Source organism: Propithecus coquereli, unplaced genomic scaffold (assembly GCF_000956105.1).
Source record: "Propithecus coquereli isolate 6110/MARCELLA unplaced genomic scaffold, Pcoq_1.0 Scaffold114, whole genome shotgun sequence".
NCBI lineage: Eukaryota > Metazoa > Chordata > Mammalia > Primates > Indriidae > Propithecus > Propithecus coquereli.
The window spans coordinates 267213-287206 of NW_012135414.1; the positions used below are offsets into that span (position 1 = coordinate 267213).

At 57.7% G+C, this 19994-nt stretch overlaps 1 protein-coding gene across 1 annotated transcript in view; it reads left to right on the top strand.

Moving 5' to 3' along the window:
- Positions 1 to 19994, top strand: part of SHB (Src homology 2 domain containing adaptor protein B) — a 133397-nt gene that overhangs the window by 99931 nt on the left and 13472 nt on the right. Inside the window, exons 4-5 of the mRNA XM_012657223.1 lie at positions 3689 to 3860; positions 9656 to 9775. Of these exons, the coding sequence (XP_012512677.1) occupies positions 3689 to 3860; positions 9656 to 9775 (292 nt within the window). The remainder of the gene's footprint in view (positions 1 to 3688; positions 3861 to 9655; positions 9776 to 19994) is intronic.

The window sequence follows — 19994 nt, forward strand, 5'->3', positions numbered from 1 at the left end:
TGAGCCACCACGCCCGGCCGACACTCTTTTTTTAGTGTCCGGGTCTTGCTGTGTTGCCCAGGCTGGAGTGCTGTGGCTAGTCGAGACGCAATCATAGCGCACTGCAACCGGGAACTCCTGGGCTCAAGCAGTCCTCCCACCCCAGCCTCCTGAGTAGCTGGGACTGCAGATACAGTGGCCCGCAGTGGGCCATGCCTCTTTGCTAACCTGTGTCAGGAGGTCTGTTACGGGATTTTATCTTGGCAGAGATCCCCAAATCCTGATTTTAGCCAGTGGAGCCCCAGGATATCAGGTAAAAGTGACTTAACAATTCATCTGGTCCATCCCTCTCCTGAGCATGTGACAAAACTAAGACTGGAACCTCCTCTCCAGCCTGGCCCCCTTCCCACACCAGCCCACTCTGCTGCCCCTCAGCGCCGTTGGCTTCTCGGGCCAGAACACCTGCTGCTGCTGCTACTCCCTGAATAGGGACAACCTGACAACCTGGAAATTCGCAGCGGGGAGGCAAGAAGTGTACGTGGGTCCCACGCTCCCTGACCCATCTCCTTCTGTGCCCATTTCAATGGGGCTTCACCTTCCCCCGAGCTAGTTATCTGGGCATCACACAGTCTTCCCTGACTCTCGCCCACGAGTAGTCAAGTACTGCTGGAGTCATCTCCTACGTCCCTTCATCACCTTCCCCAACTTCCTGCTTCTGGGGTTGCCCTCAAACCCACTCTCCATTAGCAGTCAGAGAGGTCTCTGATCATCCCCATCCATAGGATCAAGTCCAAGCTCTTTAGAAAGGGGCCCCGTGACCTGGTCCTCACCTGTTCCTCCAGCCCCAGGGCTCACTCCTGCCCAAGGTCACCCACTGAGGGCTGTGCAAGGTAGGCGCTCAGGTCAGCACCTGCTTCACCTCTTTCTCTCCTTCCCAAGCCCCGCCCGAGAACAGGGACCCCGTGGCTGACAGCCATGAGGACTGCCATCCTTACTCAGGAGCCCCAGGGCGAGGTCGAGGCTGCTGGAAGGCCAGGGAGGGGCGGGTGCTCGTGGTGACGTGTGTGCCAGGGCCCCAGCTCTGGGCTTTACCTGCCCCACTGCCGTGAAAGCCCCCTCCCCATCAGCCGAGGGAAAGCGCTTTCTCTCACTCCGACCCAGGGCCTGCCCCCTGGGAGAGCCTTGAGGTCATTGCTGTCTGTGCGTGGTTGGACACAGGACAGAGAGGACGGGCGGAGCCCACAGCGAGTCTGCCCCCTCCATGTAGCCAGCCTGGCTTCATGGGGATGTGGCCATCTCTAGGTGGGGGTTTGGCCTCCATCCTGCCTCTCACAAAGCTTAATTAGAGTGTTTAGTGAGTCTTCCCGTGCTGGAAATGCCAGCCCCATCCTTCCAGTGCTCAGGCCAAAAGCCTGTGGTCACCCTGGATCCTCTTGGGGGATCCGTCATGTTCCACTTGCAATATGTGGGCGAGTCCTGCGCCCCCGCCTGCAGAACGCAGCCAGAGCCGACCGCCCACTGGCACTTCCTGCTCTCCTGTGCGCACGCACTCTCGAGCTCCATCTCTCTCTTAATTACTAAACTTTATATTTTAGAGCAGTTTTTGGTTCCTAGCAAAATTGAGCGGAACATCCAGCCTGTCCCAGTGCCCCTTGCCTGCGTCTCTCTTAGCACAGCAGTCCCGTTAAAGAGCACCGGGCAAACTGTCTCCACTGAAACGGCAGAGCAACTCTCCAGGTCTCAGATGAAGCCGGTGTCCTTCCCAAGGCTGGGGACGTCGGATGACCTGGCCCTGCCTCCTCCCCGACCCTGCTCCAGGCACAGTCCCACCCTGGGGGCCCCCGAGCTCGCTCTTCCCTCTGCCTGGAATGTCCCTCCCATAGACGTCCCTCACTTCCTTCAGCTTTTGCTCGGATGGCCCTTTTGAGAGGCCCGTCCTGCTATGCTCTCTCCGTAGCGCTTGTCACCAACTGTTGATACACTGACTGATTTATTGCCTCTCCTCACTGGGACTCTGGGCTCCATAAGGCAGGGACTTTTGTCTGCATGCTCACCGCTATTTCCCTGGCCTTGAGCTGTGCCTGGCGCATTGAATGAGTGGTTAGGAATGTCACAGGTGGACCAACCGCCTGTCAGACCTCACCACTGAGTGGACAGGCCGGCCGTGTGCTCTGCACAGTCGTGGGAGGGTGGTCTCTGGTGGCTGGGGCCTTCCCTCGACAGGAGCCTCCCCTCCTGCTGTTGTCTGTAGTGGCTGATGGAGAGTATCTTGGAGGGACGGAAGTGCCCCGCAGCTCCTGGTGGAGGAGATTGCTCAGTGGCCGAGACATAGAACAGGTTCATCCATGTTCCTCAGTCCCAGGACAGTATGTTGCCCCAGTTGGGCTGGGGTTTCCCCACCACCCTCCATGAACACGAGGCTTGGTTGCCATGTGTCTGGCTGGGACCGTCTGGCCAGGGTTGGAGGACGGCTCGCCGTGTTTGTGCTTGCTGGTTAGAGCAGAGGTTCCTGCCATCATGTGGCTCAGCCAAGGACGTGTGTCCGTGGGCCTACAGCTGCATTCAGCTTCAGGACCCTGTTCTGCAGGCCCTGGCTGGGTTTGCTCGACACTCCCTCGTGCTGGGTCCTTGGGTGTGTCCTCTCAGCTGATCTTCACATCCTGGCGAGGTAGGAGACAGAGACTCAGAGAGGTTGAGTAACTTAACCAAGTGACACAGCTAGTCCCTGGCAGACTCAGGAGAGGAACTCGGATCACGTGAGTTCGGTAGCTTATGTGATGTGCCTAGTGCCGTCTGCATTGAGCATGTGTGATAATAAAAGTAAATATTTATAATAACACAGGGCACAAACTCTGTGCCCAGCACTCTGCTAAGATCTCTATGTACCACCTGCTTGAATGCCCATGAGGTAGGTGCTGTCGTTATCCCTGTTTTTCAGAGGAAACTGAGGCTCAAAGAGATGACTTGCAAGTTGGAACACCTGGTCTCCAGGAAGCCTCTGGCAACTCCAATTTCAGCACATTATTTTCGGTTCTTTATGGGGTGTCTCCAGGGTCCTGCTCTCAAGGGACATCCTCCCCAAGTCCGGGGGGCTGAAAGATGCTCCCACAGGCCTGTCCTGTGCTGTGTGCTCCTCCAGCCTCGCCTAGGGGGTGAATCCAGGACAGGGCTGGCTGTGCCTGGGCCCACGCAGGGGATCTGCATGTGGAGGAGCAGACTTAGGGATGCAGCATGGCCCCCAGGTGGAGCTCTGTAGGGGTGTCCCAGCAGGGAGGGGCAGGTGTGGCCAGTGTGGCCTTAGGTGAGATGGAAGGAGGACAGGAGCCACTTGGAGGCAAGTTTCTGGCACAGTATGAGGAGCAACTTTCTCGCCTGAGAACTGTGCAGAGGACAGAACCCCCCAAAGGAGTGCTGTGCCCCCGTTGCTGGAGGTTGCAGAAGAGACTCCTGCAGAGATAAGGCTGAGCTCAGCGGCCTCCAGCGACTCAACCAGCCCTTTAAACGCACCGTCTGGCTCGGACTGCACCTGAACGTTCTGTCTTAGGAAGCCAGAATCTCTTGAGCCGTGTTTTTGCATTACCTGAAACTGTTCCTCCTGCAGATTTTGCAGTGCCAACCAGAATGGTTGAATGTTACCCCTGCTGGGTGTCACCAGTGACTCCCTGGACTGAGCCCTGGGTAACCAAGCACTTTCTCTCTCTCCCCACAGCCCAGTTTAACGGCAACGAGAAGCGGCAGTCATCCCCCTCGCCTTCTCGGGACCGGCGGCGCCAGCTTCGTGCCCCTGGAGGGGGCTTCAAGCCCATCAAACATGGGAGCCCCGAGTTCTGTGGGATCCTGGGAGAAAGAGTGGATCCTGCCGTTCCCCTGGAGAAGCAAATGTAAGTTCTGACCTGAACTCCCAGGTCACCCAGTCATTTCTTTATCTTCTTTTAAAAATTCAGACTAAGAGCGTGTTAGTGCTCCAGAGGCCTTTTAGTCTGACCCTACCTCCTGCCTCCTGCTTTTAGTCTGACCTTGCACAGACGGGCAGGCTAAGGCACATGGGAGGTCAAGGCCGCCGTCAAGTCAGCGGCAGACCTGGGTTAGAACGCGCATCTTGACCCCAGCCCCGAGCTTGTCCTCTCCACCCTGTGCTGCCACCCTCACCTTCGATGGCCAGGAGGAGGGACTGCAAAATCGTCTGCATGGTCCACCCCTCACTTTTACATCCTAGTTTCTCATTTGATTGTGCAACAAATGAGTTCTTGGAAAAGTGAAGTATAAACGAAACCCTATCCCTTAAATGTGTAAATTAGACTAACTTTCTAGCTACAGTGATGTGCTTGCTCCACAACTGCTTGTACGAGGTGGGCAGTGCCTTTCTACTCTGATTTGGGTTTTCTCAGGGCTTTGCCCAGGACTTCCCACCTCCAGTCAGTGGTCAGGTCCGGTCTGTTCTGTGCCCCGTCCCCTCCTGGCTGCCCCCAGCATGTGCTGGGCCCTCTCCTGCCTGTCCCCTCGACCACGGTTTCCATCTCCCTGCTCTGCCAGGGCCTCGCTGTGCACAGGTCCCTGCTCTGCTGTGAAACCGTCAGTGGCTTCCCTTTGCCTCCAGGATAAAGTGCCCTCTCCCCAGTGCCCCGTGCATTCCGTGGATTGCCCCCAAGCTGCTTTTTCAGTTTCTAACCATGCCACATCCCTGGACCAGAGTGAGCTGCTTCAGGGACTTGCTAAAGCGGGTTTGGAACCTGGTGCTGGTACCTTCAGCTGTAACATCTTCTTAACAAGTGAATGTGCAGTAAGTGGGGTTATCGTCTCCATTGCATAGATGGGAAAATCGGGGCCCAGAGAGGTGCAGAGCCTTCACAGCTCAGAGCGCACCCCACCTGAGTGCACCTGGCGACCCAGACCCTGCCCTCTCCCTGCACCTCCCCTTCTCTTCCTCTTCACTCCTCCCCACCCTGAGCATGCGCCTGGCACAGAGTAGGCGCTTCGTAAGGCCGAGAGAGTCGCTGACACCAGACGCGGTTCACGAGCCCTGCTTGTGCGTGTCGTGTGCTGTGTTAGTGTAGGCCCGGGGGAGTCTGGCCTCAGCACCACAGGAAATGCTTGCTTGGCGCAGGATGCAGGGTTTTCCGAATGATGTCACGTGCTGTCATCTCGGGAGGCCGTAGCCTCCTTTGTGACGCCCGCTCCTGCCACACGGAGCACATCAGGGAGGCCCTCCTACCCGGTATTGTCAATCATCCTCACAGCCAGGCAGGTTAGGGGGCAGGTTTTGCTTATTTATGATCAAACTGTACATTTTTAATCTAAGTATGACCCAGAAATGCCTGGGCACTGCTCAGCGAGCATCCTGACCCGCAGTAGCCACGTCTGCCGGGGCCCAGCCACCCTGACTGAGCCTCATTCCTGAGGCTGGGGGTTGGGCTTTCTTTCCTTTCCCATTCCCACCAGCCAGGGGCCCCAGCCAAGTCCAGAGTCATGACTGGCTTTTCCTTCCCCATCGTCTCATGTCCCCAGGATTATCCTGGCCTTCCAGAGCCCTGACTCATCACCCAAGAGGTATGCTTGGGTAAATTCTCACTTTGAGTGGAGCCTAATGGCCCAGGTGGAGAGGCTCCCTTAATCCCCCACCTGGCCTGATGCTGCTTCAGAGGTCAGGAGGCACCTTCGAGTCTGCACCTCTCCTGCCTGGCCCGGGGGGAGGCGGGAGGCAGGGACTGAGGCACTGCGGGGTGTGCCCCAGCTTGTACGGGGTGGCTGAGGGTCAGCAGGCACACGTCTGCCTGGGAACCCCTTACCCCACCTGCCTTCCCTCCTCGGATGGCAGAAAGGCCGCTCCAGTGCTCAAGGAGTGTCCCCTCGCCTCTTGGAGGCAGCCCAGCACCCCCTCCTTCCCACATCGTTACCGTCAGCGAACAAGCATGTTGCAGTCATGAGCTTTGCCTGAGAAAGTAAATAAAATAGCCTCGGCCTGACACTGCTCTCTAGGTACTGCCCCTGTTGGGGACAGAAGCTCCGTGAGGACAGGAACTTGTCTAGGTCACCACTGCCTCCACTGTGCCCAGAACAGTGCGTGGCACGTAATAGGAGCCCAATCAATAGATGAAGGAACAAAGACTCCAAAGAGCTGTGGGCACTTCTCCCCTCTCCGTCACCTCCCTTTCTCTCTCACTTGCCACAACCAGCTCCCCTCTTCTGCCTGGTCCCCGGATGACCCCTCTGTCCTCCATGGCAGCACAGTTGACTGTGCCCTCCTTCTGGGACTCTGTGCTCCTGGTTTTCCTCCTGCCTCCCTGGCCACTCCTTCTGGCTCCTCCGCTGGCTTCTCACCTCTGCTTGACCTGAAGGCTGCGCTTCCCAGGGCTGTTTCCCAGTGCGCGCTTCCCTGGTCGTCTCTCCCGGCATCCTGGCGGTGACTCACAGGTGCACAGCCCCGGCCCACACTTCTCCCAGGACTCCTGCCTCCGCCGTCCACTGCCCTCTTGGCATGTGCACTTGGCTGACGAGTAGGCATCTTAGGTGTAACGTGTTCAGAACCAGGCTCCTGATCTCCTAGACACGTGTTCCTTGCCCAGCTTCTCATCTCCATAAACGACATCCCATCTAGCTAGTAACGGCTCACAAGTCCTGCCAGCTCTCTCCAAAACACCACCACAATCCAGCGTTCCTCATCTCCGTGGCCACCTCCCAGCTGAACCCATGCACAGCCTCCTAACTTGTCTCCCGCTGCCTCTCCTCAGGGCAGCCTGGCTGGTCTTCTGTAAGATCTTCCAGAGCACATAATATCTCTTAAGACTCTTACTCCTGTCCAGTTCACTCAGGATGAAATCAGACTGTCCCCTTGGCCACAAGGCCTCAGGTAACTGGCCCCTCCTCCTGTCCCACCCTCATCCTATACCACACCCTTGGTCACCGTGCTCAGGCCATTCTTACCGCCTTTCTGCTATGCAGACACCCCAAGCGCTTTCCTACCTCTGGACCTTTGCACTTGCTGTTTACCCTGCAGAGATATTTTCTTTGGCCCTCCACATGATTGGCTCCTTCTGATGATACAGGGTCTCAGGTCTGATGTCATCTCTTCAGGGCCTCCCCTGACCATTCATTCCTGAGTCGGCATCTTCCCCCACCCCAGTCACTGCCTTAGTACAACCCCAGTGTGCCTACATGGCACCTGTCTCCATCTGAAGTCCTTTCCTGTATCTCTCTGTTGACTCTCCCTCTCCCCACATCGGCTCCGTGAGATCAGGATGCCATGAGTGATGAGCTGATGGGTGTTGGCTGGGGTGAACTGCCGTGGTCGAGCCTCCCTAAGCTCCTGGTTCTGGCCTGACCGCCAGCTCCACAAGGTCCAGCATGGCCCCACGATGGCCCCTACCTGGCTTCTCTTTTCAGTTCAGGCAAGGCCTGCTCAGGCCCAGCAGTTGGCCCCAGCCCCCGCAGGACCACCCAAGCCCAGACTGGCTGCCAGTGGACAGCCTCCTGCCGCCAGGCTGGCCAGTGCTGGCGCCCCTGGTCTGGCGCCCTTTGCCTTTCTCCCCTTTGATCCTCAACCCGGAGTCCGCTGCCTTTCTCTCTTCGAGGAGCAGCTGGGGAAGCTTCTCCTGTTTACCACCAGGGATTATCCCTAACGATCCAGCGGCCCCTGAGGCCCGTCTGCCGCTGCCTCTGCAAGCCGGGCTTGCTCCTGCGCTCAGGGAGGGGCAGGAAGCAGGCAGCACCTCCCCAGAGTCCACTTCCAGGCCCGTCCCCGAGGACAGCTCAGCTTCAAGTGGCTGGAACTTGTTTTCCTAATAAAACGTTTTTGTCAGCTCACTGGGGGTGTGTTACACAGTGAAATCTCCCGGAGGACAATCTCACCAAATCTGTTAACTCTTATTTCTGAAATCAGCTCTGTCTCTGTTTCCGCCAGTCACAGCCACGTATCCTTTCTAAAGCATAATGTGGCCTTTCATGTCTCTGGAAATGTTTCAGCTGTGGCAGCCCATGCACCCCCCAACTTAACGTTCCTCTTTGTGGATTTCTCTCTAACTTGAGGAGGGAAGGCTGCCCGCAGGCGGCACACTCCCCCACCGCCTCCCTCGGCGGGTCTCCCCTCCAGGTGTCTGGCTCCGAGGCTGCTTTCTGGACAGACTGGGACTCAGTCACGTTCCCGCTGGATAGGGACATTCATGTCTCCTCCCCAGTCCTTGACTTTCTACAGTTGATTTTTTTAGTGCTATAATTTTGTCGTGGCCACTGCTGCTATCTGGCAAGAGCACGGCCTCATGCGTGGCAGGAAGGGCACAGGGCAGGCAGTGTGGGTTCTTCCCCGATCAGAATGTCAGTGACAGGACTCTCTGAGGCACCCTTTGCAGGGCACTCCCAGGCAAGCACCAGCAGGCAGCATCCCCACTTGCATCTAGAAATTAAAATGCAGCCTCTGGCCGGCCAGGAGCCTGCAGTCACTGTGGACGGGATGTCACCCACTGTGGCCTGTAAGGGCAGTCTCTTTCTGCCGACACTCCCAGCTGCCATGTGCTGGGATCTTTCTCACACCAGGCCCTGCGTAAGCCCTTGCCACGGGTCCTCTTGTTCCAGCCTCGCAACCCCAGGAGGGGCTGGCGTGACCCTCACTCTGTGGAGAGCCGAGGCTCAGCCAGGTCAGCAGCTTGCCCGGGTTCCGACCCGCAGCTGTGCCTCTGTGGATGTGGCTCTCTCCAGCCACCACACTGCCTGGCGCCTCTGCCTCTCCTCCTGGCCCCAAGTGTCTCCCCTCCCACTGCCCCGCCCCTCAGAGACCAGACTGCAGACAGAAGTGAGTTTTGAGTATGCCCACTTGCTGGCAGTGAGGATCTTTACTCTTCTGCTAAAATTTTACCTTCCACTTTTCCATTCACGAAATTCAGGTTCCCGTGTCCTCCTGTGGTCAGGGGCCTTAGTCAGGCCCTCTGAAGCCCCTCCCTTCAGATTCTGCCGCTCGCCTCGTGTGTGCGTGGTATCCAAGAGCAGCCACGTCGGTGCCCAAGTGGGACCACAGCCGCCTCCTTCCGAGGAGCATGGTGCAGCCGCCCGCCTCACTGCCCACCGCTCACTTCTCTGCACGTGTCGGACTCAGCGTGGCCCTCCCGCCAGCACCCTCTGTTGGCTTCCCTGTGGCCCAAACAGAGAAAGGCCCCTGGCCCAGCCTACCTCTCCCCCTTGCTGCCTCACTCCTAGTTCTGGAACACTCCAGCAGCCTCCTGCCCCCGGCCTTGGCCTTTGCCACTCTCCTCCTGCCAGGAAAGCTCCTGTCCAGGTATCTCCCTTCATGGCTTCCTCCCCGGCCTCCTGTGGTCTGTACTGAAATGTCACTCTGTCCACAAGGCTTCCCTGCCTGAAATAGCCGTCCCCCGCCAGCCCCCAGCGGCATGACCTGCGCCATTTCATGTCTATAGCACCTGTCACCACACTGTGCGCTCTGTGATCACTTGGGCATCTGTGGCCTGACTCCTTGCACCAGAATGTGAGCTTCCCGAGGAGGCAGAAGGGGCTTTGTTCTCTGTTCTCTCCCCAGGATCTGGCAGTCGGTAGGTGCTGCCTGAATGAATGGAGGAGCACACGACTGCCTGGCCACGGGAGCCCTCGGAGGGCCCTGAGCTTCCCTGGGGGCGTCAGGGCTGTGGGAAGTCCCATCCGTGCGGGCTCTGACCGCTCTCTGCTCTGTCCCCAGATGGTATCACGGAGCCATCAGCAGAGGAGACGCCGAGAACCTGCTGCGACTCTGCAAGGAGTGCAGCTACCTTGTCCGGAACAGCCAGACCAGCAAGCACGACTACTCCCTCTCCCTGAAGTGAGTACCGCCCCGCGCACCCCGCCAGCCCGCCTCGGCCGCTGTGTCTGTGGCGGAAAGACCCGCCAGTGTCCCCCGGGAAACTTGCCAGCACAAGTTATTTCAAGCCTCGGCTTTTCAATTCGATCTTGTTCTCCTGGGATACGAGGAGTTTCTGTGTTTGCCGTTGCTGCCCTCCCAGAAGAGGCAGGGCCTTTCTCAGGCTCTGTGTTAACTAACGGGAATAGCTTCCACATGTGCCCCAGGCACTTAGCTTCGTCCCTCTCAGCGCCCTCACGTGAGGAAACCAAGGCTCACGGAGGGGATGTGGCTGGCGGAAGTGGCAGGGCCAGGACGCGTGACCAGCCGTTTGACTCTCCACGTGCCACACTGCCGCTGCAAGAGCGACCCTTTCCTTATGCTCTAGGTCACTGTTTGGGCAGGTCTGGTTTCTGTGTGTCTCACGAAGCTGGGGAGGAACAGCGGGAAGAACCTGCTGGTGGTGTCATCTGCTGCTGCTTTGTAAACTGTCCGGTCTTTCCCACCCATGAGGCATTGTTGTCAGGTTGAGCAGGCCCAGAAATAAGAAAAGCGTTTTTTGGCTGGGTGCCCCATTATTCAGTGCTGTTGCTGGGTGGGACCCAATAGGTTGTGTAAGCCCATTTTACAGATAGGAAAACTGAGGCCCAGAGAAAGGAGGGATTTGCCAAGGACACGTAGAGAGTTAGTGACATAATTGGAGTATAAACCCAGGCACTTCAGCCAGCACAGAGCCCCAGGAGTAGTGAAGCCCTCTGCCTGGTTTCACCTCTGTCCCACTCAACATTATTAGAGATCATGTGACAGAGAGCAGGCCTGCTGGGACACGGCTGTAAGGGGACCCCGGCTCATGCCGACCATGTAGACTGCAGTATCCATGCGGCCAAGAAGGGTGAGATCGACCTGTGCTCTCTGCTCAGGACTGACCCCACCCAGCCTGCTGGGCTCTGCCCTAGGCAAGGGGGTGAGGGGGATGGTGACACACTGTGGAGTCAAGAGGGCAGCAGGCCCAGGGCAGAGGCCTGGGAGTCCAGCAGAGAAGGGAGGGTGTGCAGAGTACGTGGCAGGGACCACGCGTCTCTCCAGGGCTGTCGGGGATGAAGGAGCAGATGTGCAGGTGGGGGGTTATGGGCAGACAGATTCCAGTTCCACAAGAGGAGAAGTCTTCTAACAGGGCTGGCGGCGAATTAGAGCCATCCAAGCTGCCTTGAGGTAGTGAGCCTCGTCACTAGGGGTGCGAGACCAGAGGCTGGGCTTCCACCGGGCCAGGGAGGATGGGAGGGCACTCAGGACAAACAAAAAGCAGGGACCTTGTTGTCACCCGAGCTGCTGGCGTCTCGTGCTTCATCATCAGTGTCAGACCTGATGGCTTAAAGAATCAGGTCGGTTATGGCAGCCAAGGAAAATTCAATAAGCTAAACATTGGCTGGGCTGGAGGCGCCAAGGCCAGAGGGGCTGTAATTGGATTAAGGAGAGGGCAGCGGCCAGGGAGAGCCTGCACACCGCTGGGCGTGCTGACGGGGCCGTGGCCCTGCCTCCCCGCTGCCCCTCCCCTCGCTGCCCTGCGATAACCTCACAGCCCGGGTCCCTGTGAGCGGTGCTGCCTGCTCTCCACGCCCCAGCGTCAAGGTGAATGGTGCTCTGTGAGGGGTAAAGGAAGCAGGTGGCATTAGCAATGGGACTTGCATGACACTAGCCTTCCCCGCGGACGCAGGCAGCCTGCCCACCACCCCCAGGCTTTCTTGGTGCTCTGGGGACCCTCCGGGGTCCTGGTAGTGCTGGGTTGTCACTCTGCCTCCCTCCCTGTCGGTGTCTGAGCTCCTCAGTGAATCTCATTCCTCCTGGAGTCCCCATGGTTGGGGGCTTGGCCCAAAGGGACCTCCACGAAAGGACTGATTGGATCACAGAGGAGGAAGGGACGGAGCACCCTGTGCCAAGCCTGGCTGTTCCCGAGTGAGGGCCAGGGCCCCGTCAACTGCCCAAGCTTCCTGTTCTGTCACTGGAGCAGTGCTAAGCCCCTGAACTAGGGGCCCTGGCTGGCACGGAGGCCCCGAGGTAACTCCCACACAGGCCCACCTGTGAAGGAACAGCAGCCTGCGGGTACCCAAGATGTGCCAGGGCTGAGGTCCCAGCAAGGGCATGAGCAGAATCTGCAGAAATGTGATCACACCAGCTACTCCTGCAGGACCCATTTCTCAGTCTCCTGTGCATTGCACCCTCAGCTCTAAAAACAGGCCCAGATGCCAGCTCACAGTGGCTCTCGGAGGGCCGAGAGTACACTTCCCTTCCAGCCTTGCTGTGTGCCGTTCCCTGGAGAGAAGGACACTCTCACAGCACAGGCCTGCGGTCTAGAGGGCCCAGCTGCATGCAGTGAGGACGGCAAGGATGGGCCTCACGCCTGGCTTCTCCTATGCACTGGCCTTGTGCCTCGGTCAGTCGTGCCATTGAGGCCTCCGTGTCTTCATCTTTGCCCTGGGGATGACAACGACCTGCTCACACAGAAAGTGTCCCCAGCCCAGCCAGTGCTTTGTAAATGTTACCTTATATTACTCCCAGCCTGCCCTTGTTTCCTGCAGTGTGATTGAAGTCTGGTTTTAAGAGCCATAGAACGGACTCATCCAAAATCCTGGACAGGAGTCCTGTCCTGCCACTCACTGCTCACTGTGTGGCCTTGGGCAAGTTCCTTCCCCCCAGGTCTCAGCATCCACCTCTGTCCAGTGGGGAGTTGGACTTTGGTAGCCTGTAAGGACAGCTCCATCTCTGACATCGAGGTGTTATCTGACTCCCCATGTATCCCCATCTGTGGGCTCAGCCCCTGCTTTGTGCTTGCTGTGCTCTGGCTGGATCTCCTGCAGCACCCAGGTCAGGGGCGGGGTGGAGGGAGACTTGGGGAGATGGCCCAGTGGCCTATGCCATCAGAGCCTGGATTTGTCTCCTGTACCTGTCCTTTTAGGATGTAATTCGTAGGAACTACAGTTCAGGCAACTGATCTGCCAGCAGGGCGGGAAGTGGAGGGTTTAGTTTTACGTGCAGGCATTAGGTCACCACCCCCAAAGGCCAGAGGGTGGTCTCACCTGGTCAGCTTTCCCTTGAAGAATCCCAGAACTGGGGAGATGGGCTGGGCCATCCTGCGGCTGAGCCAGGCAGGCCACTGAGGGGAGGAGGCTTGCTTCCCAGAGCAGTCCCCATTCCCGATGAGCGGTCCAGCTGCTGGCCAGGGAGCAACCCCCAGGCACTGAGTGTCTTGGCTGCTTGGGCAAACACCAGCTCTGCCAGCCACCGAGTGAGGTGCTCCATCCCTCAGGTACTCAGGGCCTGCCTGGCGGGGGCAGGGTGGGCAAAGGCATTCCTGACACTGTCAGGAGCTGGTGCAGACTGACGTCGGAATTCCAGCTATGCGGGTTCTCTGCCTCTGGCCATTCTCATGTGAGCCTTGGGTTTTGCCATGAGGATGTTCTAGGGTGGAGAAAGGATCTGGGGGAGTCTAGCTTCAGAGGACCAGGCCCTCTACCCCGTCTGTCCTTCCCTCAGCAGAATACTTACCAGAGCCCTCTGTGCCATGCACTGGGCATCAGAGAGACCACCAAGGTGAGCACAGCCCGGCCAGGCTCCAGGGGCTCACAGTCTGGCCAGTTCAGCCTGTGCCCCGTCACAAGCAGCTCTGTGCAGAGGGTCGGGGGAGCTGCGGGGAGAAGGCTGCACTGGAGCTGTGAGAGAAGGTGGGTGTTCTCCGGGCAGGGACGCCTAGCAGAGCAGCTCGGGCAGAGCCCTGGGGGTGCAGAAGCACCTCGGCAGGTCTCAGGCTCCTTCCAGAAGAGTCGAGATGCAGTGCTGGGTGACGGGGCTGCTGACGCACCAGTTCCACTCAGAGAGGTCCTGCTCTCAGGCGGGGGTTGCCATCCTCTTCCTCATCTTGAGGCAGAGGAAGCTGAGTGACCTGCCAAGGTCTATAGCAGAGCCAGCACTGGAGTGGGGGCCGTCAGACTTGCCACCCCTTCCCAAGCAAGCTTACTCAGTCAGGTGATCGGATGTCAGCCCTGGCAGGGACTGAGAAGGCCCATCTGGTGCAATCTCTCTGCTTTATGGATGGGGAAACTGAGACCTACAAGGCGATTCGTGATTGACCTAAGGCTACTTAGCTGGCATTTGACCACACTGACTGTAGAGACGGCAACTCCTTCCCACTGTGGGGACCGGACAGATGCCTGGACTGGCCCAAGCTGCCACCCATCTGCCCCTCCCCCAGGCTTCCTGCACACCCCACCCCCGCATCTCAGAGCCTCCTCCATGGCAGATGCCCCCACCCATGAAGCCAGCTTCAGTGATCCTGCCTAATTGCCTCTGAACAGTTCTCTTCCCCCCTCCTGCCTGCAGAACTCCCTTCCCCATCCCCATCCACCTCACCAGGACAGTACATCCTCAGGCTTTCCCTCGGCTGCCGCCCCACCGGCCCCTGGGTACACTCACTCCTGCCTCGGGAAGCAGAGGGTTGAGCCTTAGAAATTCGCAAGAAAATAGGAAACTCTTAACACAGTTTCCTGTCTCTGGAAAGGCAGGCAGTGGAGGAAAGGGATGAAAAGTCTTGAAAAATCTTATTAAAAGGGTTCTTCAGGCACTTTGGACTGTGAATGACCCTCATGAGTTCTGGTTTTGTGAGTTTTTGCAAAGGAATCTGGACAAGATGAGGGAAACAGGACTTCAAAGACAGGGTTTGCAGCGGGCGGGGGGGCAAGATGGGTGCTGAGGCCTCCAGTTCTGTGGGGCAGGTCCTCCCTGCAAGGTGCCTGTGTTTGTTCTAGAACCTTAGTGACCCAGGGAGCATCATGAGTATTGTCGAGGAGGGAACACAGCTTCCACCTCCCTCTGTCCCCAGGAGCCCCGGAACTCCCACATGTGCCTCCTGAGCCGGCCGGGGGCCCGTGGAGGAGGGCGGGAGGAGGGCAGCATGTGAGCGGGCATCTGGGGAGACCCAGGGCAGCACTTTGCAAGGGGTGGCGGGAAAGGCACAGCCTCCGCAGCCAGGTAGCTGAATCCAAGCCCTGGCTCCATCTCTTACCACCATGCGATGGTGGCCAAGGCCCTTCCTCCCTGAGAGTCACCTGCAAAACAGGGTGGGAAGGCAAGAAGTAAGGCTTGGCGGGTAACCGTTGGTGCATAGCAGGTGCGCGGCGTGTGCGGGTCTCTGTTCTACCCGGCTTTTCCAGACTGTCTCCGCTATGTCAGGTGACTTGGCCAAGTGTCTTCTCCACTTGCATCTGTAAAATGAGAGTCTGGTGTTTGATGGGGAAACTTGCTTCCAGTTTAAGGGTTCCGTGATTACACCTCTTTCCTCTCGGTCCAGGGATGGAGGGAAGGCCCCATCTCCTCCAGGGAGGGCGGGAGGGGGCAGGGCGGTTATTGAGAATGAGCCTCCTGTCCTTCAGATTGAGTAATGGCATCCCTTCGTATCCTTCCTGGAGCGGCCAGTTTTGCGCTGACTGCCAGGTACTCGGTCTTCACCCCAAGTCCCTCCCGGGCTCCAGTGGAGGGTGGGCGGGTGTATGGGGCCAGGAAGAGCTGGGGGGACGCTGGGGGGCATTGCAGTCAGGGTTGTTTTTCTTTCGTCTCTCCCCTCATTGATTAATATAGGGAAGGAGAGAGTTTTCAAACAGTAGGCACGTCTGGGTCTAGGCAGGCGAGTGATTAATCTTAGTTTGTTGCTGCTGACAGCCAGGAGCAAGAAATAATAAAGGTTTGCAGGTGGGGAGGGCCTGGGGAGGAGGGAAGGCCGCGCGCCCTCCGTCTGTCAGCGGGGAGCAGACTTCACTTCCCTCTGCCGCCTGAGCAGCCCCTGTTGGATCAACAGCTGAGGCTCCAAACACTTAGCTCCACGGTGGCCGCCTGCTCCGGTGCATGACCACCAGGGCGGTGCCTGCAGGGCCACAGCGAGAATGCCCGGCCTTCAGTCATCGGTCGCCCTGTTCCCCAGCCCAGCCCACAAGGGGATGCCAAAGCCTCGTAGGGGCAAAACTTGAAGGAGGGCAGTGTGTGCAGCTCGGGGCATAGCTGCTGCTTGCCTCAGGACCCCACACTGCCAGCTGGGACCGCAGGAGTTTGGGGTCCTGGCCTCTGTGAGCTGCCAGGTGGGCGTGAGGGTAGGAATGCAGAAGAGACAGGTGGCATTATGTGGCCTGGCCATGGGCGGCTGGCTGTGGCTCCAGGCAGACAGTGGCAAGGGAAGAGGGACAGTAAGGAGCTGCCCACACAGGGACAGCAGCCCAGGAGGGGGGAAAGCCTCCTACTTTCCAGTCCACGGTTTCTAGTACACCCCATCGTCAACATCCTCCCCTCCTCGCTATCCCCCAGACCCCGCAGGAGAGAGGGAGCTCGGCACGGCAGGGAGGATGCCGGCTCTGGATCAGTCTGTCTGGGGCTCTGGAAACCCGGCTCTGCCACATGCTAGGAGGGTGGTCTTGGGCAAAGGGCTAAATCTCTGAGTCTCAATTTCCTCCTCCGTAAAATGAGTTTCACAGGGGTATTAATGAATTGACAATACGTGAGAACTGCTTAGCATGCGCCCAAATACAGTTCAACCGTCTTCAGTATAGACTGTGGAGAGCCACAGGTTGTTGAGCTTGACGTGGCCCAGAGCCTTATAGATAGTCTGGGTCGAACTTAGAAATCTCTGTCTGTGCTCTGTCCACCCTCCTTTACGGTGATGGGATTTTAGAGTTCATGTGGCTGTAACTAGAGAAAATCCGAGAGAATCCCACAGAGCTAAAGTCAAATCCTGGCTGTGTGACCTTGGATGGGTTACTTAACTTCTCTGATCTCCCAACTCCTCATCGGTAGCTGGAGATGATGACCACCTCAACAGGCATCCTTTTGTCCTCCTCACCCATGTTGCTGCCCTTCCAGCTCTCCTGCCAAGTCTTCAGACGTTATAAATCAAATATTCCTTCCCACCAGAACTCAGTCTGGTCTCCTCCTCGTCTTGTGGGGAAGCATGCAAGCCAGGGCAGCAGCTCCGAGAGTATGCTGAGCAGAAGTCTTGGGATTTAGGGGGTAGAAAGAGACCTTTTAGATCTTCTGCTGCAGTACCCTGCACAAGTGGGGAAACTGAGACCCAGGGAGAGGAAAAAGCACGCCTGCCTTCCAGCTTTCCCGGCAGGCGCTGTTTGCAAGCAGCATTTGAGTCGGCCTGAGACAGAGGTGGGTGCGGGGAGGTGAGGGGGCTGCCTCTTTGCTCCCACCACACGGAGAATTGCACGTCCTCTCCGGGCTGATGGAGGAAAAATGAACTTTCTGCCCAATTAATGTGCCTCATAGTTTCTCCCTCCGAAAGGTTTGAAGCAAATGCCACAATTAGGAGCTGCTGCTGTAGGCAAAACAGACTCCTCAGATGCTCTTTGCGGGGGACTAAACGAGAACAGTGAACTTTAGAATGTGCAGATGGCTTGCAGGATGAAAAGGACGCACCGTTGAGAGGACACCTTTAGGAATATTAGATGACGTTTCCCTTTATTCACAATTACTGAGAAAATGTGCCCTGCTGGTGGTAAAATATTTCCAAGGATGCTGCTCTCACCATTAAAACGGCACCTCCTTGAATCCGAGCGTGGCGCTTCGGCTATTCTGAAGCCATAGGGTGGGGAATATGGAAAAAGCCCTGGGCTTGTGCCCAGGAGACCGAGTTCAAATCCTGGCTCCACCTCCAGCTAGCTGTGGGGCCCCAGACTACTGACCATGATATGCACCCTCTTTTCTGGGGGTCCAGGCAGACCCCAGTTTGGGTTCTGCTGTTCTCTGAGCCTTTGGTTTAGTCTCCAGCGAAACAGGTGTGAGTCCTGCCCCTGGGACGTGTGAGACGATGCGTGTCCAGGCTCCCGGCATGGGAACTGGCATTTAGGAACACCCAGCTTCCCCACTATAATAGCACGTAGTGAGGATGGGAATTGTCACCTTCATTTTTACAGATACAGAAACTGGCATTCACGTTACGTCAGAGCTAGTGAGTAAAGAGCTGGGATTTTGACACAGCCCAGTGCTGCCTTCCTGCCCTGTGGGGTCTCTCTGAGCAGAAATATCCCAGCCAGGGCCTGGGCGGTCTCTGGACAGTGTAGCCCAAGACCTAAGCTGGGTTTTCTGAGCAGGACCTGGGGCCGCAAGCCCCTTGCCAGGCATCTCTCTGGCACCTCTCCACACTTAACAAGGCCCGGAAACCCAAAGCCCCTTCCCCCAGCTTGTGGGAGCCTGAGAACAGAGGGGTTGATTGTGGCTCGCTCTAAACCGGGATGTGTAACCCAACTGGGAGCGTCTGGTTCCTTCTCTGGGTTCAGCCCTCAAGCAGCTGGTGAAGACAGCACAACTCATTGCTGTCGCTTCACAGAGGAGGAAACTGAGGCACAGAGAACCTTAGGAACCTGCGTGAGGCCATGTTGCGGGGAGGGAAGAGTCGGGATCTGCCTGACTCCCGGGCCACTGTTCTTTCCTGGCCCCTCTTGGCCATTCGCTGCAGCTAACCTGGGAAGTTCTCCGTTTTTCCCCACCAGGCACTGCGCTAAAGCTGGGAGCACCTGGTGGCAGAGAGGAGGAGGCTAGCTCAGAAAGGCCAGCGGTGGCCTCTGTAGCTGGTGAGAAAGGTTTTCAGAGGCCGCGTCCGGCCTGGGTGTGCTGGATCAGGAGTGAGGGCCAGAGTGGTGGGTAGGAAGGAGAAGCGTGTCATGGTGGAATTGACCAGGGGAAGGAAGAGTGAGAATCCAAGGACCACATCCAGATTTCTAAGCAGCTGGGTGGGTGGTGGTTCTGCGACGGCAGCATGGACCTGGAAAAGACCCAGGAAAACACACTGCCTCTAATTCAGTTCCCCTCTTCCCACTGCTGCCCAAAACTCCGAGGCAAGAGGGGCCCATGCTCTTTCTGCCTCTGCCCCTCTGTGGTCCACAGCACTCACCCGGCGGCGTAGCGGTGCCAGACATGCCCGTCGACAGGCTGGATTCCCTCCCCGGCTCCCCTCCGAGCCAGGCACGCAGCATTGCCCCTGTTCCCCCGAGAGCTCCTGGGTCCTCACCAGCATCTGAGTGGTCCCGATTACGTTTCCAGCCAGTTTTTAATTATCTCATATCAGCGCGCATAAATCTGCCTGTGGGCGGGGCTGCCGAGGAGGCATTCCAACTGCCCATCCGTCTCCAGGAAACCTCTCGTGCCCCGGGACAGTTGCCTTCTGAGGCACTGGGTGGTCTCTCCAAATGAGAAAAACATTGCTTTCCAATCACATTTCTAACATCTTGTTAATATGATTTATTTACCGATATTTTTGCAAAAGCCATCTGGGAATGGGTTGTCGGGGACTTGGGGGAAGGCACGTGGGGTGATGCGGGGACAGGCAACGAGGACAGCCACAGAGCTTGTATCTGCCATCCGTGAAAGGGACACAACGCAGAGAAGGATGTAGCTGGGAGCTGGGGGACCAGAGCCTGAATACCACCACTTCCTCCAGCCAGGAGGTCGCCAGCGAGTCACTTCCCGTCTCTGATCCTCTCAGCCCCGAGGCCGGGGACGCAGTGGAAGTGCTCATAACTCTGAGGGGCTGCCCAAATGCGGTGGGGTCATTTGCAGGGTCTCTGTGCCGACCGCAGGAAATACGTGTGATGTAGAGTTTTATTTTGCTTTCGGCTCAGCTAAATCACTCAAAGGCCCCAGAGAAAATGTGACTGACCCCCACCTAGAGGCACTTGGCGGGGCTTGAGGCAGCCAACTTCACACAGTGAGATCCGAACGTCAAGTGCAGGGTTTGGCTGTTCCCCAGACCTCTGGGCAGTTAGAGCCAGAAGGAACTTGAATCATCCAGGTCAAGACCCTGGCTTTTGCAGATGGGGGAAACTGAGGCACAGGAAGGGTAAAAGGACCTTCCTGAGGTCTCTCAGCCAGTTGCTGGCAGAGCCCCCCAGATGTCCCAGCTCCCATTTCAGGATCACTACCCTTCTGGGCCCCATAAGCACCGTATTTTCTTCTCTCATTTTCTCCACAAACGTTCTCAGTGTTGGAGGCAGATTTATGAAATCAGATGTCAGGTTTTATAGCCCTCGTCTTCGCTCCCACGGTTCAGATGCTAGAGCTATAAAGCGGCGTTTTGCTGTGCGGCACACTCGCCACACCCTTGCTGCTGTGGGAGCGGAGGCCAGGCGGTGCCCAGGTCTCGCTGTCTCGCGCCTGCTCCGCC